This window comes from Phalacrocorax carbo, chromosome 7 (genome assembly GCF_963921805.1).
Source record: "Phalacrocorax carbo chromosome 7, bPhaCar2.1, whole genome shotgun sequence".
Taxonomy (NCBI): domain Eukaryota; kingdom Metazoa; phylum Chordata; class Aves; order Suliformes; family Phalacrocoracidae; genus Phalacrocorax; species Phalacrocorax carbo.
Window position 1 is genome coordinate 36,928,737 of NC_087519.1, and position 24,503 is coordinate 36,953,239.

Below are 24,503 nucleotides of genomic sequence, written 5' to 3' on the forward strand. Positions count from 1 at the left end.
AGAAGAGCATCAGGTACCTAAACAAGTCATTGCTGACGTTTCATGAAGACTCCCACTCTAGGAGTGCTTCACATAGTTCTTAGCTCCTTAGCCTTTCCAGTCATCCATCTTTACGGCTGCATTCAGACAACAGCTGGGCTGCCCTATCTTTATTTCATTTTATTTTCTGCAGAAACATTCTTGCACTTACACTGTGATCAACTGCTGCTTTGAGGACACAGAAGGCAAAATGCAGCTGCTCCAGGCTGAGTACATCCCACTATGCCTCCCCCAATCCCACCAAATGAGCCCAGCAAAATTGGATCCTACTCCTACGGTCTTTACCATGTCACACCAGGGAAACTGGCATCTACATTAATTCCGAAATCAGATTTCAATTGTATTAAAATATGGCTCCAACCAAGAACAATAGCCTCCCCCAAGGCCAGCATGATACTATTAAAGTATAAAATGAGCCAGCACTTCCTTTGCAGATAGTCATGTTTTGGTGTGAAGGAAGGGATTTCGTAACAGGTGCTGGAGATGTATCCCAGGAAACTTAGAGACTTTTAGCAGCAGAAGACTGGAAGTCCATTTTAACACTACACTTTCCATAGAGGAGCCAGCTGGTACCATCTGCCAGAGTGGTTTCTCACTACCAGCAGCTCCATCCTCTAGGAAGTGGCTTGAGACATCAACCAACCACCAGGTTAAGTGTATTTTTGTATGCTGCACTGCTGCCAGTTCCAGTCATTCACACCAAGACCACTGTGAATTCAGTACCTTCCCCATCACCCTGGGATGGGCACTGAAAAGGCTCTGTGCTCAGGGGTAGCTGTGGCAGAACAGGACAGTCACAGCTGAAGAGAACCACCCACAGAGGAGAGGAATTGGAGGAGATAATCCCTGCCAGCATGGTAAATCGTGGAAAAGAAAATCAGATGATTCACTGGGGATAAAACGTAACAGCTTCCTCTACTGTTGAGAGCCTTCTGTGTCCCTTAAAGTCATTTCTGAAGAGAAGAAAAGCTGTGAGCCAATCATCCTCCTTCACACTTGATATCAGCAAATTCTGACTCTGGACAGCATCTCACTGCAACATAAAGCACCAAGTGCCTGTGGAGGAGAGGAAGGAGATGACAGCAGCACATTTTGCTCAAAGATTCCTGCAAATACACAGTGTGGGTTTTCAAACAGGGAACATTGCCCACCTGTGACCTAAACCTGCTAAAAATCCATTTATTTGGGCTTCCTGACTTAGAGACCAATTCACTCAAACGCACAGAGGAGTCCTTGAATGCCTGGTTAGAAAGCGCAGGTGGGACTGCCTTCGTATTAAATCACTATTACAGCCAGGAAATCCCAGACTTCCACATCTGTCAGACTCTCAACAGGTTCCTTTCAAAGTGCATAAGAAAAATAATCCTGCTCTCAATCATCCATGCGTTTTGGTAAGTTATTCAAACCATCTTGCCTAGTTTGCACTATTTGACACTGTGCTAGGCAGATCTGCATACTCTGTCCTAAAGACGTTACAGCTGAATTTCACATGGCTAGCAAGGCAGAGTCCGAGTGTAAAAGAAGGCTGAAAATAGAAAAGCAGCTATGGTAAGAGCACACACACAAATACCTGACAGTTTTCATAAATTAAGATTCTTGAGTTGCTCTGCTTCATGGGTATCAAAGCAAGAGCATGTCAAAGAAAAACACATGAAGGCAGCTGAGGAGGCAGTTATCCCAGGAGAAAGTGAGTGGGGTATTTCTCCATTCAGAAAATGGGGATGATATTTTGTTTACGTGTAGATGTGCAGATTAATGTCTCAAAACACTTCACCTAGGTTAAAAGTGGCCTTATCAGAAACACTAACACACCAGTTAGCTTTCTGTGAACGGAAGGAGGATTTCTCTCTTCTTCCCACCCAGGGACTAAGGCTTAACCACACAGACCGTGTTCAGGGTTTCACAACAGTAGATCAGACTTTCACAGCAGGCACTCACATAACTGAAGGGCAGTATTAGTTTATTTACAGCTGCTAGTTGAAATTAAGATAGGATGTAAACAAATTCCCCACAGTTCCAAAAACAAAGCACCACTTTTTAGCCATTGGGAGAAATCGATTTCTTACTTCTACACACAAAGCTAACAGGCTCATCACTAATCGCAGCAATTATCGAATTCCTATTTAAAGATGTCCTAAAACATCATTCTGCTGTATCATACTTAGGAATATCATTAAAACAGCAAAACAGAAGCAAAATCCCGAATGACTCCGTGGTTGTAACTACAGCATAGCTACCTCCTCATCAGTTTCAGGCACTTACTAATAAGAATCTTTGGCAATTTGGTTACCCATGCCTATCCAAAATTAGTTCAGACCTTGGTCAAAACATTTAAAACTAAAATTTCGATTAGCTTAGAACCAAATTATCTGATTCTGAAATGTTTGGGTTATTGTCTATTATAATAACAGAAAACTAAATTTTTACTATAAACTTCTTCACTGAACTCACCTCCAGCAGCAAAACTAGTTCACCAAGTTTCTCTGCATAAACACACTTCTGCTATGAGTCTTTCTTGTTATGTAGCTTCATCTATACACAAGCAACAGCAACAGTACTGAAGAACTAACCTCTTTTGAAAAGCCAGCCACAAAGCTGCCACACCAGAAGACATACTAGAAGGAAAGGCATAAGAATATGGTAACGGGTCTGCCTCCAGGGAATTGGTATGTCTGTCTTTACCTGCTGGAAGGCAAGGAAATGCCCATTCAAGGCACAGACACCGCACACCACACTAAGAAAATACATCCTTCCCAGGGTTATTTGTTTTCCAGTTGTGCTCAGTTGCCCCAGTCAGAACCAGGGACACACCATACCGAGGGCTGTACCCAAATGTATAGAACCTTGTTAATGCTTCATAGAACACTTAGGAAGTTTTTATTAAAGACAAAATGCATTAACAAGAAGGAATAGATGAGAACAAGAAGGTTATGCACAAGTTGCCTTTGAACGGAGCCCATCTTAATGGAAATTCTAGTAAACTCACTTGAGTTTGCTTTTACAACTAGGGGCCCGAGGTGTAGCAAAGATGCTTCTTGAAACAGATGGGTGATGCTCAGCATTTTGCTGAGGACATGTATTGCTGCAGTGTTTTCTCTCTGTCTAGTAAAAGCAATCAGTATCACCAGGTTTCCCCTTGAAACGGTGGCAGGGAAACGACTGCTGGCATTTGCGTCATATGGATCTGCTCACATTACTTAGTGACGAGTCTTACCAAAAAGCAAGCACCTCAAACAAAATGTCTATAGCTCAGTTTGCTTGTATTTACCTTTAGCAACATGCTATGCTTCATTAAATTTTGAAGCAATGTTTATTAGAAGAGTAAAACGCATCAGCATCCTTCACCAGGCTTCTCAGCTTATTTTCATGACGTCAATATTCAGGTTGATTTAATCCAGTGAAAATATACATTGATTAAACATGGCCTCAGAGCATCTCCTGCAGCACTGAAAAAACGCAGTAAACAGGAATTACATATCTTTACTTCTTTCCTTCAGAATAAGATTTACTGTTACCATGAACAAGGTACTTCTCACCTTTGCAACCAGCAATTTAAAAAGCCTCTCTCCCTGCAGTGAGCACTGGGAAGGACTGGCCACCACAGAGTTCCCTGCTTCTTGATACCAGGTACCCTCTGGTCTGTTTTTCGTGCCTGGCAATGAATGCTGTTTATCAAAAGCTTCTCCACAGAATGAATCAAAAGTTAAGCTCAATTGTTATAACTCAATTTAAAATTTATGCAGGGCGAGGGACTAACACGAGGGGGGTTCTCTTGTACTACTTCTCTACAAGCTGAGTACCACTAACAAGATATTTCAGTGTATGCTTCTCCTCTGTAACCTCAATTTACAAAGGAGTCCAGGTTTTCCCTTCCCTCTCTCAAAATTCATTAAAAAGCCTTATTCAAGCTGAGATTTTGTATACAAGTTTTCTGCCAAGAACAAATTTTTACAACTGAGTTTTAAGCTCCTTTTAAAAAAAAAAAATCCAGAAATTTATAATGGAAACACTGACAGTGCCCATAATCACAAGTACAGAAACATTACTGTGATAGGTAGTTCATATCCCATCCAAAAAGAAAAGCTGGTCTCTCAACCAAATTCCATGTTTGTTCTGTAACAATGGCCAGTTATGAGATCAGTAAACAGGTGCAAACAAAAAATACTGAGGATTTAAACACTGATGATGGCAGCATAAAGCCATCACCTTGGTCACTAAACTCTCATTGTGCAAGATTTTATTTTTTAAGAAAGTCTTGAACTACTTTATAACTTATTTTTCCTGGGCAAACTCTCCTCTTACTGGTCGTCACAGGCTAACTTGGCAAATCTTTGAATCATGCTTCCAAATCCTAATAGCTTGGACATTCCCAGAAAATATTAATATACTGATTTATGTTTAGTTGTGTCAATTTTACCTCTTGGCTCATTCTGATGAAGCCCACCACTATATGTGTGCAGCTCAGACAGTCACACAAAAGCCAGCTATTCCTTGCTGACAGACTAAAGCTCTACCCTATGACTTGCCGTGAGTTCTCCCCTCTACCTCAGAATAAACTGTGTTCCAGTAAGAAATGGATGGCTGCACACTGTAACAAATGAATCTTGCAGGCTACGCAAAAGCAGTGATGAGCTACCTGTAACATTGCCTGGAAGAGTTATACCTCTAACAGAAAGAATCAGTGTCCACCTTTAGCAATATATTCCTCTTAATATTCTGAACACAATTTTCTTAACAAATACACAGTAAAGACTGTAATGCAAAGTAGAAATACAAGAAAAATTATGCGCTTAGTTGTGCTACAGAGGTACGAAGCCGAAGTGCTAACAGGTCATGTGAGGAAGCAACTCAGCATCAAGTGTTAGCCCCATCCAACACTCTTGCAAAATGAATCTTAGAATGGCAAAATTCAGAAGCATGGCTCAAAAACATGTGACTGTGAACTAGCCTTGACACCTGCTTATGTCATTAATAAAACATTTAATATGTGAAGAACACTGGGACTCCAAAAGTGCCTTAACCAGCACTGAAATGTGTTAGTCATCCAACAAGAACTCTCACTTCAACACTGGAAATTACAGAACAAGGAAATCAAATCAAACCTTTACAAGGTAGCCAGCTCAAACACTATGTTTGGGCTGTGCTACCTGCAAACATTCATTGCTAAAAATTACAGACTGCTACTCCTTTTTACCAGAAAGGATGGGAGTATCTCTCTCTTCCAGTACACTGTGTAGAGTTGTTGGACTCTGAGACATGCAGCTACACTGGGCTTTCAAAATGCTTGTTAAACAAGCCCAGTAAATTGAAAGATGCTTCATACAGATCTGCTGAACTCAAAGCAGTCTTCACTTGTTCAATCTTCCCCTCCGGAGAGAAGTATGGGATGACATTTAACAATTTTCCTTACCTGGAAGCAGCTATTTCAAGAATATCTACAAAGGTAAACTGTAATACAGTAAATGTATAAATCATAAATTGTTTAAGCTACTTGAAAAAAGAAAAAAGGCAAATCCACACTCAGCAAAAAGGCAGGCCCTTCCAGAAAACTGAGAAGAAAGTATATTTGTGTTCATTACAATTATTTTATGTATCATTTAAGCTGTTTCCATAACAACTTCTGTCATGCAATTTAAGAGGTCTTGAGAAGTATATTCTTGAAACTCCAAAAGTGACAGGACTAAATCTCAGCTCCACTTCATCACAGGGAAGTTTGGAAAGCAGCCTCTGGAAATAGTACAGCTGCTCTACAACTCACCAACAGAGTTTATGTTTATCTTGTAAAAAAAGAAAAAGTTAGCCCTTTCAAATACACACACTTTTAAGATAACAGGATTTTCTTCAGAGCTTCAAGTTAGGCACTGAAGTACTTTGTTATGATTAGTTTTATCACATTGCATCCTAACGCTCTGGATTATTAATCAACTCTTCTGACAAGTCTCCAATAATGAAACACGCCATGCAGCTAATAATGACTCACCATTCATCTTAAGCTGATAAAACAGAAAAGGAAGACATGCAAGTTCTCAGATCCTACCCAGGCAGCCCCACAGCTTTAGGAAACCCTTTCCATTTGCTTTCTCACCAGCAAAACCAGGGTATTTGTTGGCTTTGACACGGCACTTCCCACTTGCCTGTTCCCATTCTACCCAGAGATGACAGCTATCACATCAAGACTATTAGTACCCAAAGCATGTAAGTTGCCTCAAGAGCTGAGGACGTGTGAAAAGCAAGTTAATGCCCTCAAGTAAAACATTAAGTCCCCACTTCCCTTTTGCTTAATGCCTCCTTGCACTGAGGGACAGAGGATGTGTAGAGAGAAAGTAAATGACGGAGATAACATAGGGGTAGAGATCAGCCATGTGAAGTGTTGAAGTGTGCACCCACTCTCCCAGCTCTAATCCACCTGTTCTTGCCCGCAGACTACTGAATAAAGTACTTTATAACCCCTAGGCTCCCAGTTACACAGCACAGAGAGGTCAGATGACACCAGGAGTTGCACGCTAAGCACTGGGAGTAAATGCAGTCCTTGCTTAAGCAATTATAACAAGCTGGGGAATACTTGGTCCATACCCTGCAACACCCCCCTGCAAATACGCACTGCTCAGTGGCAGCAGTAGCTCCACGGGCACTCTGCTGGGGCAGCACCCCCCAGAAACCCCAGCCCCGCTTCACTGCCCTTTTCTGAAGTTAAAGCTTTTGCTGCATGTTGCAGATGATTAAATGGCTTTTACAGTCCCCGATCCAAAACAAATTAAAAGGGATACAAGTCCAAACACATCCGGTGATAAGCTTTTGTTCACAGTGAAACAATTAAACGGAAGGATTTGTCTTGTTAAACATACCAAAGGTTATCGATAACCTACCAGTTCACACCATGTCTTCCAGCTCCAGGGAGGGGCCTGTTCCCACTCCATAACAATGCACCTGTGCTGCCAGCCATGAGCAGACACGGCCAGTCACCTCCACCAAAGGCATCCTTCCCCTGAGGAGCACATTCAAACCAACTGAGAAAGGCTTCTGAAGAACAAAGGCTATCTGCAGTGCAAACTTGACTTCAAACCAAGTACGTGATCAAACCTGCTTCCTTGTAAAATCTTAATAGGACACCACCATAATAAAACAAAGTTATTCAATTCTTAACTAATAGTTTTCCTTCTAATTTGACCACATCGTAAAGTTGTCTTAAAACCTCCCAGAGTTATTTTACTGCATTATGCACAGTCCTATGAGTACAATTAAAATGTTCTACCCAAGCTCTACAATATGAATGGTTTTCATAATTTCTTAACAGAATATTGCTTTCTTTGCCCAGCACAGTCCCTACACCCCCAATTTATCAAACCCTTAGTCCAGGCTAGTTAAAAATAATGCAAATACATCAAAAACTGGATGAAAACCAGTTTCACTTCTTACACCATTCAACCATATGCCTCTTATTTTATCCTCTCATCATGACTTTATGAGCTGCTCCCACCAAATTCCACTTGAAATGACACTGATGGCAGCTATGAATTTGTAACTGAAAGATGCAACTTAAACGTTTAATAGCTTCCAAACTTCCAATAATATAAAACAATGAGCCAGGATCAGCAAGCTCTAAAAACACTGAGACCTGATCTAAAAGAAAAACAGAAAGTTGCTATGGTGCTTTGAAATTAGGGGTCAAGGTACATTAATACACAAATCAGCCCCACTACAGACACTGTTCTCACCTGCATAAATATTTCACAGCAAGTCATATAAAACATATGGATATTGCAACAATGAAACAAGCATGCTACAGCCCCCAATACAAAAAGTAGTCTGTCTTATTTTTCTCCAATGACAAACCACAGAACTTTTAGAATTATAAGTTACTCCAGCATATTAGCTCAAAACATTGCAAGCTACGGTTCATGTTAGCTATGCATTACCTGGGAATTTAAACCACTCTTGTTCCTTTCAAACCATCAAAAATTGCCACACAAATACCAATGTACTCTTGACCTCCACAGGGAGTGGCTCATTCCTGCCTAACATGCCAACAATTGCTTAAGATGAAGTTTCCCCATCACTGGCTTAACATGCTCATCTATCATATCAAAACTGTCACGTGCACTTGTATGATTTACTAGATTCTAAACTTATTTACTTCTAATGAATATTAGCTCTTCCAAAGCAACCCCCAATATTTTAAACACATCCTAAAGACTCTGGGTCTTTCCTTTTTTTTTTTTTTCCTCCCCTCGTAGCCAAGTGGAAGCACACAAGTCAACTTTCATCCTGGAGTCATCAGCTGCAAAGCTTCATCCTAAGAGAAAATTCTTCAGGTAAATCCTTCCACAGGTACACCAACATGAAATGAAACCATTTCAACACACAGCATTTTACTTTCATTTGCAAAGAATCACTGCATAGACTTACGAAATTTTGTCTGTAAAACACCGAATTCAAAACAAACTTCTAAAGTCAGTTTTCTGCCCAGAACAAGTTTTATTGCAGATTTACCTTCAATTCTCAAAGCTTGTAACTCAGAAAGGTTGACTAACCTCAACTTTACCTATAGCATTTACACAAGTATAAATATCTGGTAATGTATTAAGGCAAGATTTAAACCTTCTTCAGTGAAAATTAAAAAAATCACCCTCAACTGTACTCACTGTCATTTATCAAAGCCACATGAACTGGTCTTTTCTCACTCACTCATCTATTCTGTGTTTATTTCTGAACAGTGAGACTATCAGGAAGATCATGCTAGAAAAATCTTACAGGATTTGGGCAAAATTTTTTCACAACAACGTATCAAAGATAATGGGGGGGGCTTTATTTTTATTGTGAAGAAAAGGTTATGTATATCTGGTAAAAAATAAAGTAAGCTTCCCTGGTATACCTTGGGAAAGAGCAGAGGTTTTGCTAAGCCTGCGTTATTTTTCATTTCAGAGGTGAGAGGATGCAATGCAGGCAGGAAGATATTTATTATGATACTGTTCTGGCTAACCCTGGGAAATAATGAGACTTGAAAAATTTTAAAAGGTGGCAGCAACTAATAAAGCAGCACCTGTGGCAAATTTAAAATTCAATGTTCATGTTTTTCATCACTTTTTTATATCATAATCCTATAATGTACAGTACCATCCAGCCGTGGACTCAACTGGAAAAACACTTTACACTAAAAATAGTCAATGCAGCTCAAACAAAGAGCATTTCCTTGGGTTTCTTGCTAGCCAGGATATAGGAACTGTGCTATACACCTCCGCACATCTGCAAAGGGGAAGATATTTTCTTTAATAGACACAAGGGCATAGAGCTGCTCATTAGAGGCAAGAATTTGCTCTCAACCTGGTCCCTCACCTCACCCAAGTGACATGGATCAACCTACGCAACCAGCTACTGTTACAAAGGAAGTTAAGGCTGAGGCAAGGTGCAGGGCATGGCATTCAGGCCACGAGGAGGGGTAGGAGGGAACGTGCCCAGGCTGCTGAGCAGCAGAGGTGTTGAGGCAAGTCAATGAGGACAAAAGGATCTGGATGTGAAATATCCAGGAAGAAATATGCAAGGAAGAGTATTTGACAAATACCTAGCACTTTCTGAAGTAATCGACCCTTAGCTGGTGAAACCACAGTGTTTAATCAGAGCGGGTGATAGGCAAGTATTGGGAGCTCTGTTTCCTAATACCACAAAAGCCCTGCACAGAGTTATGTATATTTTGTTGTCTGTCATTTTGTGCGCAACACCCTTCCCTCAAGCATTGGTCCTCAGAATGCATTATACATTGTTAGAGGAGATTAGTTTAACTGCAGATTTTTTTTTTTTTTCTTTCATTCAGAAAGCACTTAACAGAAATCAGTGCTTGGGAACTGGAGCTCTGAAGCACAGTCTAACAGTTTATTTATCATCATAGCAACTCAAAGACAAGCCTCAGACCCCAGGACCATTCCCATGACACTGAAGTTGGCTACTGCACTGATGTGCCACTCATCCCTAAGAAACCAGTGTTGTTAACGTGCTTAAGTGGCTTTGCTGGCACAGGAGGGCGGCAGATGAAAAACTGACCACTGGCTAATGCTGACTCCTTCAGTGACAAAAAGACAACGGAGGGGAAAAATAAAAATCAATTTTGACATGTGAGAGTGGTTTTGTTAACAAAAAGTCTGCCCAAGGTCTCAGTCAGCTCATAGGAAATTACTGTACAGATGGAGACACTGCCCTGACAAGGCCAGCCTTCCCCTCCCAGCCCTTCCTTTACTTGACAGTGATGGCTGCCACCACACCTAGTCTTTGGGCTCCATTATATCTTAGCCACTGATAGGAGTCACCCCATGGGAAAGTAGGATGGTGGGACTAAAATTATGTCAGGTATCATGAAGAATATTTTCCTTTTTTGCTTTGCAAACTTTTGAACCTTACAAGAGGGGAGCCATCCGCTTCTTCCCCCCCACCCCCCAAACGAATCTTAACAATGCATATCCTGCCAGGAAACATTACCGTGCTTTAGTGATAAAGCATTACATAAAAAGGCAAATCAAGTTTCCAAGATGCAAATCTGAGCTGATAAACATATTACATCCACAGTTCAGTAACTGTGCAGAGAAGAAAAAAAGAATAAACAGTTTTAGAGAAAGCTTCAGGAATATGGGGGAAAAACCAGGAAGAGTATATAAAGTAATGACATGCTGTCAGAACATTGCTCTGACTATGCATGACGCATAGCTTCTGAACTCAACCAGATTAAACTAGTGGCCATCCATTAACCTTGGGTATGTCTACATGGTACAACGGAGACCCAAAGAGGTGAGCTCAAGCACCAGATGCCTTGCCAACACAGAACTTGCACATGGCTTTAGACGCCCTGCTCAGCCAGAAAAATAAACTAGAGCCAGAGGAGCCATTTATTTTCACCCAGGGGCATCAATAGTGGTGATGCTGTACAGCTCTTCAGTATGAGAGGTAGCAACTCTGCTGCCAGCTGGGTGATGGAGCTGGGCACAGTCACCAGAATGACTCCTGGTACGTTCTTTCTGCATACTGCTCCGATATGAGATACTGAAAGAAATTAGCAGGGAGGCCATACACTGTCTCTCTAACACCAGCGAGCCAATTATACATTTAAGGGACAACTGCGATACAATGGCTGAACATAATGGCATTCACAAACCTCCAAAGCTGCCAGGCTGCTTTGCCAAAAGTGTGAGCCTAAAAGTCAGGGGACGGTACTTGGTCAGAAAGAGACTGTGCTGGAACAGGCAGTGAGCCATTCCCAAAGCAATCAGGCTGTGCAGGGTGCAGGTCTCGCAGCATTGTCAGACACAGCTGGGCTTTTCCCAGATTTGTGGTGGATGGGACCCTTTAGAGAAGGTACTTGTCACTGGACAAGCTCTTATCCTTGCACAAAAGGGAGAAGAGCTACAAGTCCAAACCTAGGCCAGACCATCACAGCAGCTGCAGTTACTACAAGGGGCTACAGCTGCAGACCTGGTCTGCACAGAAAATAAAAAAAGTCAGGCAATCTGACATCAAAAGGGATGATAAAACCCTGGAGGAAATTCACTTCACATGAAAAAAAAACCAAAAAAAATTTAAGAGGGCATAGAGGTGAGTTACTGGGCTACTGTACTAAAGGCTTTTACCAGAACTCCCCACCCCACTCTCTGAACAGTCATTAGGTCAGGAAGAAAGAGAAGCTGCTGAGGTAACCCTCCCACTTAACACAGCTTGTTAGGACTTTCCTCAGACAGCGGCAACCTGGCAAGCACTACGCCACATCAGATTTAAAGACACCACAGGAAAAGAGGTGCCAATTTCTATACAGCTTACAAACAAATGTGGCCAACGCTCATTCCAACAAACAAGCAAAAAGCAAGGAGAACAAAAACAGGAGGATATCCTGGCAGCTAGCTAATCACAGAATCACAGAATGGCAGGGGTTGGAAGGGACCTCTCGAGATCATCTTGTCCAACTCCCCTGCTTGAGCAGGGACACCCAGAGCAGGGGGCACAGGAACGCATCCAGGCAGGTTTTGAATGTCTCCACGGAAGGAGACTCCACACCCTCCCTGGGCAGCCTGTGCCCCTGCTCTGGCACCCTCACAGAAAAAAAGTTCAGGTGGAACTTCCTGTGCTCCAACTTGTGCCCGTTGCCCCTTGTCCTGTCATTGGGCACCACGGAAAAGAGTCTGGTCCCATCCTCTTGACACCCACCCTTCAGATACTTATAAGTATTGATGAGATCCCCCCTCAGTCTTCTATTCTCCAGGCTGAACACATCCAGATTAGCAAAAGCATTACAGTCGGGGCTTCCAAGCACCATCAAGAGCTAAGCAGGATCCTTTATGCAGGATTTTTTTTCAGACAGAACAGAGAACAATGTCTGGGGAATTCTCCAGTCACTTTTTGCAACCAAAATACACAAGTGCTAATTAGATCATGCCAAGTCTTCATTTTCACACTTCCAAAGCTGCTCAATTAGAAGTATGTGTTTTGGCACTGCTCTCTATTTTAAAATAATTTAGACAAAGCTAAAAACAAAGAAATGCTTCAACCCCAGGAGAAGCTACAGCTGAAGATGGATGAATCATTAGCATACTGGAAACCTAAAAAGCTCCTAAGAGACACAGACAGACCTACTTTCATGAAACAGTTATTGCTATGAGAAATCAAAGAAACATAAAAGTGACTGCCTTTTTCAGCAGAGTTAGTAGATCAGCAGTCTGTCCTGCACTACTTTTCTGTAGTCATTATCAACACTTCTTCTAAAGGTAGTTAAGGTTGGGACAAAAACTGGAAAGTGCAAATAGAATCTGGGACTTTCAAAAAGCCACACCAGTTGTCTTGTCAGTAAGCACGTGCTGAGAAATTATCTCAAGTACACAACTACTGAAGCAGTGAGGAATTTGTTGGAAAAGATAATCAGAAGGAATTTTAATTTATTTTTCAGTGTTTTGAGTAGCACCTCTTAAATGTAAAACTCGGTTGATTCAAAGCATCACTTGCAGATCTTCAAGACGTTGCAGAAAGAGATGCTGCCACAGTTACACATTCCAGGGCATTGATTTGTATGTTTACTGGCTGAAGAATAATACCAAGTAGCAAACAAGTAAGACTTCCTATGTTAGCGGTGTTAAGAAAACTGCTATTGATCCATATAAACCACTGGCCACCTTCCACTGCACGATACTGCACCAAAACGAGACTCATTTCCAGTTCTGGTGATGTGCCTAGCAGTTAGGACATCAGCTTCAGAAATTTGAGGGAAGGGAATCCCCTCAGAGCAAATAATGTCACAAAGCCAGGACAGGAGGGAGTGGGAGGCCAGGAGATCTCCTCAGCCTGGCTACACTTTGCCTCGTCCAGAAGACAACACAGGAACAGTGTCTGGGAGAAGGCACAACCATCCTGGCCCTTCGAAGTTAGCGGCATGCTGATTCAAAACCTAACTATTAGACTTCAGACACCTTTATCTTAGATAGTTACAAACTACCTTGTGCCAACAACAAATTTAAGGCATCCCATCCCTGATGACAAATATCTTCCTTACCTCCAAGAACCACGTGGTAATAAATGATGTCCCACATCTTACCCCAAAGAACCTATTGTAGAAAAATCCCTGTCACTCCTCCAGCTGCTGCAATTCTTCATTTACATAAATTGCCTCTATTTTAGATTCCTTGTCCCTCTGATTTATGGCTTTAAGAAAAATAAACATGAGCTAAGGAAATAAGGGAAAAGAGTTAATGAGCCAACCTTACTAGCTTTGACCACATATAAATATTGCAGCCAATTGTTGTTTCTCTGCCAGCTGATAACAAGAACAAACATGCAAATAGATATGTAGCACTTTTCCTTTTCTTCAAGAACTTAGGATATGATCCAAAACCACCTCACCTGGAGACTTTAAAGATTAACAGCTTTTTAGTGTCATAGCAGCTCTTTGTTTCTCCAGCTATCAAGCTAAATTAGGGGTTCAATCTCCTTAAAAAAAACCCCAGAGTATAACATTCAACGTACAAATTTTAGGCCAGATGGGATTTTTATCATCAGTACACTTTATTTAAACTTATTCCTAATTATGTGCACCTGAAAGAAACCCAGGCTATTGAAAATCTGGACAGTCTTTCAGGAAAGCGTTTATAAAAAGTTAAGTGAGTTTAATGTGCGTGACATTCCAAAAACCAATCCCATCACAACAACAGGTATCCTGACTCTCTCTTATAAGGTGCGGGCTCCAAATACTCATGTGATATCATCAAACAAGTCTCCAAACTGGCAAAAATCAAACAGTTCTAAGAAATACTAATTCCACAGCAACCAAGAACTAAGAAAAGTTCAAAATGATAGTGGTTACATAAGAGATTGGATTAAGAATAATCTACTGTGATGTGTGCATATTTACAGAAGACTTGGAAGAACAGAGTTTAAAACAATCACTTGATGAAAAGTTAGTTGTTAAAGGAAACAATTTGCTGTACTAGATTATATTCATGTGACCAAGAAAAAAAAAAGTGAGCAAGAACAGAGATCAGGTATTAAATGTTGGCTTGACTCCTCTTCTGAAGTAACATCAGATGCCCCCATGAACACTTCCTTCCATCCAAGATGAAGCTCTTCTAGCAACGCAGGCTAAAATTTAGTGATATCTCACACAGCCTGAAGTCACCCCTATCGCAAGGGTCTTATCTGCCATTATTCCACTGGGGATGTAACAACTGACCACGTGTGAGATGAATGATTATTTAATGCTTGACTGGTCACCTAAGGGTAAAGTTTTTATCTTATTCCTCATCTGTACAGCCAAACCACATCTGCAATGTAATTCTGCACTGGTAGGACTGCGCAGGCAGTCAATAAAAAGAAGTTTGCCTTCCTACCGAACTAAACGAACGATTTGCCTTTTAATATCACTCTTACCCAGCATGTAAGAGGGAAGAATAAAAAGGACATTAGATAGTTCAAAAAATCTGTACCTTTCTTGTGATTTTATTATATGGTATCCTGGTTTTGGCTTTCCCATCAGAGAGACAGAGGCAGGTATTGACAGGAACAGCCCTTCTCAGGAAGGTAAGATTGCTTGCAACATCCAAAAAGCTGGTATTGCTGTGTCCTCGTTTTACACATCCGGAGGAGGCAAGGACGCAGCACAGGGTCACAGCAATCTCACGCAACCCAAATCATTATAGTAACTTTATCACTATATATACTGTAAAAAGCATGACAGGTCTTGCTATTAAAACTCGCTGTGTTAAGACATTGGTTGATTTCTTCAAGTGATATTTGATTAACAAAATGAGAAAACATCATCTGCAAGAAGAGCAGAATTGATGCCACATGCGCCCTGGTGAGAAGCACTTCCTATTTTCACAGCTTTTTTGCTATCAATCTACTGTATTGTGATTCCATACCCAGCCAGTCTGGAGCTAGGCAAAGCCTGGAAAGTGCCATACCAGCTCACAGCGATGGTCCATCAGGCCCAGCAGTGTGGATCAACATGTGGCCATCCAGAGAATGGCACAATCAGAAAGTAAGCATGGAGCTTCTCCAGATTCCACCAATTTGTGGTTAGGGGATTTGCTGAGATGGGGAGGGGTATGCGTGTGCACGTGTGTGACCACCAACTTACAGTCCTCACTATAAAGCATACAGCAAAACAAATAACCCCAACTACCCTTCCTCCCTACTGCATCCATCAACCTTTCAGATTCGCTAGAGCTCTGCTTTTCTGGACATCTTCCTAGCTGGCTTCTTAGGCTTCCCACTTTACTCCTGGATATCATGAATTACACTTGAACATTTTTAGCCTGCCAAAACACTTACTATTTCAATAATGACTTCTCCAGAACTTTTTTTTTATTATTATGAATGTAACATTTCCAAACAACATTCTTGATTGTTAGACTCAAACAGTATTGCTGTGATAACCCTCTAAGAACCCCATCTCCTCCTGAGTTACTGTTATCCTTACATTAGCTGGGAGATTTTGAGAAGCAACTGACTCTCAGAAGAATTTGGTTGAAATGAATCATTATTCACCAGGGTAAATCTGAAGCTACCCTCCCCTCTGGACAACTAATGGTTCATAGCTTTTCACCAACAGTTGAAGGCAGTGACTTGCCAGGATACATAGCTCTGTTCAGACTATACATGGTGATATCTGTGACACCTGCTTGAATCAAATTGTTCCTTCTCTGCGTTTGATCATAATAATGCCAACAACAGTCACAGCTGCAAAAAGTGAATTGTAGTTTATGTCTTCTGTACAGAAAGTGTTTAAATATCTCTCTCTGATATATGGTTCTAGAAGAGGCAGTGCTAAGATCTCCTGCTGCACTGCATTGTATCTGGCATCTTGGTGTTGAAGAGAACATGTGCTTCCATGAGCTATAAAGAATTACTATTTCTATCACTTTCAGACACTTCACGTCTAAAATGCTAGACAAGTTATCCTATTATCCAGCAACACACACTGTATGTAAATGAACAGTTCTACATCCTTGTAGATGTAGATATCCAGCACATCCTTGGCCTTTGAGACTTTCTGACAAGATCAAAAGAACAAGCTAAAAACAGTGCAAAATGGAGCACTTTAAGCTGAGGAGGAAATGATTCCTGAAACAACAACAACAAAAGATACCACTTGCAGGCACTGATTTCTGAGAAACTGGCAGGTTCATCTGTCATTATTTTATGTACAGCTATAGTATATGTTGTTATTGTTTTAATATACCACTGCTGCAAGCAGGTGCAGAACTGGAGCTCTCTCCGGCATATTGTAGCAAGCAATAGGGGGGTGGACCCCAAAATTCCTTTCAGGCAGTTTGAACAGCAAAAAGTCCTCATCTGGGTACTGTTTTCAGATGAAGACTCTAAAATTTCAGCCATAGCATGCGATGCATGAGACGGTTGTCATGAAAAACATTCCACGTTATAAACTACTACTCTAAAAGCACCAGAGATTGGGCCAGGAATTCAAGCCCCAAGTGATATCAAATGACTTATTATGCTATTTCCTTCCACCAAAGAAATTACATCTTGCAAGAAAAACCAAAACAGATATCTGAAATTAAACTAATTCTGTCTAGCAATTAAGCAGACAGTAAAAGAGCAAAAAGAGGCTATGAGGAAAGATGGGTTAGGTTTATCCTTTATACTGACATGCTGCTTCCCTCCTTGATGAGCCTGAGAAATATTACTGTAACCATCATATCAACATTTTTTTGCCTTTCAGTAATTATGCCGCTATATAATTGAAACTCCTGAAATTGATGTAAGCACAAGTCCATAAAACATAATAAGAACCCACAGGTGGAAGTTAAAGTAGTGAAAATCAGTCAAGAAATAAAGCACCTTTTTTCTTTTTTATCAGAATAATTGACAAGGACTAAGGTAAATCCGCTGTCACTGGCTATCTTTTATTGTGATGTTCCTCCAGAAGATAAAGACACAGATTCAGGGAAGCCCTACAGCTTGAAGTAAGAAGGGCGCAGTCCAACTAACTGCAATGATACTCTGACTTCATTTGCTAAGAGTAGGTTAAGTACCTGGAAAAACAGTCTAAGTCAAATACCTTACTTCGCAAAAGCTAAATATTTGAAAGTTACCATAGCACCTCAATATTCCCAAGATGTAACACAAGAGGACAGGAGAGGAACTTCTGAAATACAGCCTCCAAATGCGGTCACTGCAGCACACACTGCTCAACCCTGGCACGAAGCCGATGGCCAACTTCTTCAAGAGCACAAGATAACAAATTTGGGGGACGAAATGTCTCTCTCTCAAGCCAGTGGTGCCACACTGAAATTGCTGGCTCTTGGTCAGAAATAATAGTAAGCACAGAAATATGAACCAACAAACTGATCATTGCTGAACAGCAAGCAGCTCTCCTAGAGGATGTATGAACAAACAGAGCTTTAAGACTAGACAGAATAAGCACAGGGAGGACCATGGTAGCTCATCCAAGCACTTCATGTACATGCTGGGAAAGACATGATGCTGAGAAATTCAAGCCTGATGAATTTCCCACCACTAAGACAGGAAGCAGAGGGCTGGAGGAAGAAAATATCGCTGTCCGTCTCAAGAAGGTATTACATAAAGTGTAAACACATATCTAGAGTGTTTCACCATCCCTTTACATTTCGCTGTTGCATTTATACCTGTGTGTAAGGTATCACCATTACAGGCTCAGCAGAACACATTATATCCCTAGAGAAATTACTCTCCAGCTGGTGTTTTTCTCTCACAGGCACTTGACCTACAAAGACTGACTCATTGGATAAAGGGCTGGTCATAACTCCCTCAGCTCTTCAAGCTAACACACAGATTTCCCTATCCAAAATCTATAGTTTTACCAGTCATAGGTTTTCCCTCTCCCTTCCATTTACACACATAAATTGAACCAAGGTTCCAGCTAAGTCAAGTCCTTCCATTACTGGGATGCGTCATTACACTGTGACTTTGCATGAAGAGGTCCACAGCAGGAATCACCTGCACTAGCAGTGGGAAGATCTTCCCCCAGATCATCCAGAGGCCATCCAAGGTGCTTGGAAGGCACAGACCTGCCACACTGCTATAACAGCAACCTTATCTTGTACAAGACACTTTTACCAGCAAAAAACCCAGCTCAGTTCTCAGTGGAGCACAGACTAATGGGTTGGGAACAGTGAACCATAAAAATGATCAGCACACACATCTCAATCGTAACAAACTAATATGTACAGAGCCTGTAAAGTCTCCTCTGAGAGCATCAGTTATACCATACATCTGATTTACATTTTTTCAAGGAAATAATTGAAGATGTTCAGCTTGTTCCAAAGGCCCAATGGGAAGGAGAAAACCCTCAAGACACCTATGTGGCAGCTTTGCAGCAGCATGAGACTAAACAAATGGAAAAACCTAAACCAGTTTGCAACACTTTATCATTAATCAGTGTGAATTACTTGGCAGAAGGCAGTATCTTTCAGTGCAACTTTGTGGCGCTTTTCCCAACGAGCTAATACAAACACAAGCACATAGCAAGAGATTCAGGGAGCAGGGGAAAAGGGATGTCATCGCTGATTAAGTTGCTGATGGCAAGAAACAAAAAATGAGACTACATAGGGCAGCACCTGTGTGGCTGAAAAACATGACTGGCATGTTCCAGCTACTTCATTTGGCAAGGTTAAATTCACCACAGAAGAATTGTAATCATACCACAAAACACTGAAGTCTTCTGAATTGCCTCCTTGCAGTCAGACACCACTTCTCCACCAGTTCTGTTTATTCCAGCATTTGCCCAAGACCCGACAATATTCTGAACCCCTCCTTTCATATTCATAAAAGCATATAACTGTTGAACATACAAAGGGATGAGGATATATGAGAGAGAGAGAGAGAGGGGCGTTATCTTTGTTTAGAGCCAGATATAAATGGAAAACTGCAGACAAAGCTTCCAGCTCAGGCAACCTCTATCAAGCCCACAAAGAAGCTGTTGTGCTGGCAGGTCCTGGCAAAGGATCTAAGCACCCAAACGATTCCTTTTTTCCAACTATATGAAATGGGCCAATACAAAAGATAATTTACATATATGGATTTGGTGATCGAAACATATAGTAATCATCACAGCTTTAGTGAACCCTGATTTGGACTCTTGAACAGCTATCAAAGAAATTTTTTTTGACCGTCAAAGTTGGTTGTCAGAGGTTACATAGATAGCAGCAGACCTCTTTCCTATATTTGTATATGGATATACCTGTAATATCTTAGATCACACTTACGATTGCATTTTGCATAAGGTAGTTTTGTATTTACATGTGTCAATAAATACTTAGGTCATTTACTCATTTTATGCATACTTGAAACGAGGAGACAAGTCCTAATGTTTCAAACCATGATTTCCCTTGCTATTAGATTTAAACAGAGAAGGCAGAAGGTTCAGCAAATGACCAAACTGAAGACCTTAAATTTGCAAGCCTGAAAACACATAACTTCAAACAAAGACAGGCAGAGAAGGTAGCCTGAATGAGTAAAAACCACTGGGCCAAAGTAGTTCAGAGCAGTCCCCACCCTGCTGGAATCACCCTCACTATTACTGTTGTCCAAAAGATATACGACAGTCTTTAAATTCTCAAGAAGAGTTCAAAAACCATGTTTGGAAAACAATTTGTGGCAGTTGTGTAATGCTTACGTGTGAAAACCCATGTTAAAATTGCTAACTGTAGCTTATATCTCCCAGCAGCTAGAGAAAAGGAATAACAACTTTCCTTCCATACTGGTGTTAAAAGATAAACCTGCAAACAAGATAAAATTATCCAGATATTTGAAAGGACTTTGAGTTTGATCAATGAAAGACAAAAAAACCCAGAGAGAGTGATCTTAGTGAAATTCTCAGACACGAAAATGAAAAACTGATTGTCCCACATTTGCATTGCTCCAATCATTTCATACATTCTTGATTCATGTAAAGTAGGGTATTACCACAAAATCTGGAGCTGTGACAAGATAAGCTTTCCGTGGATTGAGGACCCACAAATCAGAGAGTTAATAATTACTGAAGCTTTGTGAACAGCACTTGTCAAACACATGAGCAACAGCAAACACCTACTCAGAGCTATCCAATGCCATAGCATGAAGACAGCTAAATAACATATATCAAGTCACCTCTAACAACAATGCTTTGAACCAGCCTTGTCATCAGATTTCTCCACACAGTAATAAAGAAGGCCATTCCATGCAAAGAGTGAGGTTTCAACACTGGAGGTATCACTTCTTCCAAATATTGTAATGGAAAAAGTGCTTTAATCTCCAACAGCATAAACTGCAATTCAGCTAATCTGATTTGTAGGAAATTCTCTATTCTCTGTCTCAGGCCCTAAGTTTAGTGAAGAAAACAGTAATAAGCTCTTTTTGTCAAACCACAGAAAAACATACTGAACTGACCTTCCATTGCTCCTTGGGAAGCAGTTTCACTACCACGATGTCACCATTCAGGGCTCTGTTGCGAGCAACTACTCCATCAATAAAGATATCGCGAGTCCCATCCTAGTCAAAGAGGAAGAAAAATAAATGCCAGACCAAAACATATTAAATTACAGTTCTTATGAGGTTTAAAACACTGTCATCAAAAAAGACACACACCCTGGTGAGACAAACATCCTGCAGTTGTGCACAGAAATCAAATGGATTCACCATATGCCCTTCAACATGCAATATCTTTCAGCAAATAACCTCCTTTGTATGTATGTGCCAGCACAGTAGTTCCACACTACTTATTCAAGACAGAGCCAAGCCCTCAAGATATATTGTTTGCAAGCTCTTCTTGCAAACAAGAGGAACTTGTTTGCAAGTTCCTCTACAGTTACTCTTGGGAATGGGTAGAGGGTTTTTTGCAGTCACAGCTCTTCACACATTAAGTTCCCAACTCAAGCAAAGTTATTGTTCAGAACATGTTTACAAGACAGTTTCTGCAAAGTGCGCCATGCGGAGCTGCCTGCTGCTCTCCTGGTGAGATGGAAAAGCAGGGACATGCACCTCTGGGATCAGCATGTCAGTCTGTGAAGGTGGCCTAGAGAGTGGCTGGGGGTGCAGTCTCTCTTTTCTTAAATGAGTTAACACCATATATTCTGCATTTGGCACAACTAATGTTAGAAGAGATTCCGAAAAATTATGACTTCAGATGCCAACTGCAAGCCAGAAGATCTTTTATTGTAACAGACATGTTAGGGCACCTCTCGATACTCTGGGTTAACATCCTTGCACAAGAGCCTCTACTAACTGTATGCACTATGATTATCCACCACCTCAGACATGTTTGGTGTTTGGCTATTCTAGATCTAGTTTGGAAGATTTTCTTCATGAGGTGAATAAAGATGACATTTCCTGAAGATACTAACACAAAGGTTTTAGTTTTTAAAGGATCGCCAGTTTTGGTTTTTGAGTTTTTTTTTTCCTTTGGCTAATTCTTGACAGTGCTCTTCCTGCTTTCATTTCTGTTTCCCCATAATTCAGAATATGAAAAATTCCATGTGCCTGTTTACGGTGCCATGAACATGTCAAACAATGTGAGCATTTAGTATCAACACAAGCAGTCAACACAGTTTTTCTAGCAAGAGTTATCTTTGCATAGTTTTGAGGTACAAAAAAAGAGCATGAGTTTCTTTAGATTAGTACTTCATTGTCTTTCAATGAAAAAAAACAGCCTCACGAGAACTAAAATCTTAATCATAACCCCAGTTGCTTCTCAGATACACGCTCCTGAGCCTAATATGCTTGAGTAAATCCAATCAGAACTACCAGTGTGCTCAGCCTCCAAGAAAAACTTTTTATAACCTGAAAACATGAAGCCCTAATATCGCATAAATATCTTACTCTACTTAGATACCAAAACAAATGTCAGAACCCTGCCATCATGTGAAACTAAGGCCATCCTCCAAGAGACCAAATTACTCTTAGAAAGAAAAGCAGCAGCAGCTCAACAGCTGTGTGAAAGCTGCCTCCCATGACAAGATGCAGAAAAATTGCAAAGCCTCTTGGACCAACATAATTCAAATTGGAAACTCTTCTTCTCAAAACGCCAGATTTTTCACACATGGTCTTATTCCTTGTTTCTCCCCACCCTCTCCCTTCTGCCCCAACTCTTTACCTAAATCCACCACATTTACAAAAAGAAAAGTTCAAAGTAATTTTTTAAGGAAAATGCCTGGGTTTTTTTAATTGTACCTGTAGCTGCTCTGCCCTGCAGGACACAGGCTGGCATTCACGATAATTTGTTCTACATTTTTTTCCTTCTATCCTGTGTCCAAGAAAACGCAAGGCAGACCCTCTCCCCCACCCGCTGTAAAGGTGCCTGATGTGTCACACCACCTAGTTAAAGCTGCATCTCCATACTCTGCAAGAGTCTTGTCTTGAATTGCAGCCAGTCACTCTTATCCCACACATATATCCCCTATATATATATACACACACATTCATATACGCGTATGCACACTTATTTTACGGCATTTAATTTCAATGCCTACAACAAAGCTGTAATTAGGACATTGCTGTCACTTTTAGTTTTCCCTCCAGACAGAAACATTTCTCTATCTTGAGCTCCATGATTGCTGAGCAAACTTATGCCCTTCCAAGAACACTTGTGCATCCCACTTTTTCCTTCAGCACCCCCTACTCTGCACAGCTGGCACTTCAGATTACTAATGCAATTAAAATGGCACCAAATCACAACAGAACACAATCACTTGCAAAGTCTCAGCTGGCCCCGGAGTGGATATACTGTATTGGCTGCAATACTTCAGGACTTCTGCAGCCCCTCCAGGGAGCATGGCATTTTTACTGCTCCGTGGCCACTTGTGAACATCACTGGCAGTGCCCTCTATCCCCCTCTGTCAAGAGCGAGATCTGCAGTGCTTTCATCTGCGCTGGAAGTATCTTCCACAAGCACAGCACAGCCACAGTCCCTCCATCACTTGTGCTCAGCAGTATCATTCTTCACATTGACAATGCCGTCATTTCAAACCACACTATTGTGGGCAAGGAATACACGAGATGCAAGGCAGAGATTTAAATGCTTAGGTCCATTCTCTGGGTAACTTTCAAGAGAAAGGCCCTGGGCCGTCCCCTCAACTCTTCATGCAACAATGAGCAAGCACACAAGCACATCTGCAGCAAGAAACACCCTGGGACTTCTGGCGTTAGAAGGTGAACAGCTGCTGCGTTTGAACTCCATAAAGCCACAGCCAAGTCAGAGCTGAAGAGAAAGGGGTATATAGTGCCCTAGTCAACAGCAGGAGAGAAAGGGTGATTTTTCACAGCTGCAGCTCTTGCAGCATCTGGCAACAATGGGATGTCCTGCAGAACACGAAGGCTGCAAACCCTCCATTGTGGCAAATAATGTTATACGAAGGATAAACCTCCTAAAGCATCTGTCTTAAAGTGAGGACTGTGTCCAGACCAGCCAGTGATCTGCATCCAGGTGTTGATTCTGCTTCTTATCAGGGACAAGGCTGGTTCTGGCATTCAGCTCCACAAAGGGCAGAAAAGTAGAAAGATAGGAGAGAGAACAACCTCAGCCAACCCTCCCTAACTTATATATTCCTGCATGCAGAACAGCCAGCAATCAACTGCACAATGCAAGAGGGGTGATTAGGAGTAAAGCTTCACATCCAATTAAACTTTTGTGAGTAGCTGGATTTCTCACTGCATTTTGTAATTTCTGACAATATGTTTAACAGCTTACACTTGCCACACCTACAAGGACACCTGTAAAGGAAGGATCACAGTTCCTTTCATTTCCACACACAGTGCTGCTCTACTGATGTACCAGAGAGCTGCTCTGTACTTCTTCCTCTAGTTAATCTTAATTTACTTTGTCCACCGCGACCTTCCTCCACCCCTGTAATGCCAGCCTTCTCTACAAATCGGGCTCCAAAACATTATCCCAAATCGACAATGTGAACTGACAATGCCACAAATTTCAAGGCTTTCAATCCCAGCACCAAAACAATTGCTCTGTCAGTAGC

The 24,503-nt window shown here is 41.3% G+C and overlaps 1 protein-coding gene across 3 annotated transcripts in view; it reads right to left on the minus strand.

The window, feature by feature from the left end:
- Nucleotides 1–24,503, minus strand: part of DIS3L2 (DIS3 like 3'-5' exoribonuclease 2) — a 196,349-nt gene that overhangs the window by 145,846 nt on the left and 26,000 nt on the right. For all 3 annotated transcript variants that reach the window (XM_064457483.1, XM_064457485.1, XM_064457484.1), the window contains one exon: nucleotides 20,926–21,027. In XM_064457483.1, coding sequence (XP_064313553.1) covers nucleotides 20,926–21,027 — 102 coding nt within the window. The remainder of the gene's footprint in view (nucleotides 1–20,925; nucleotides 21,028–24,503) is intronic.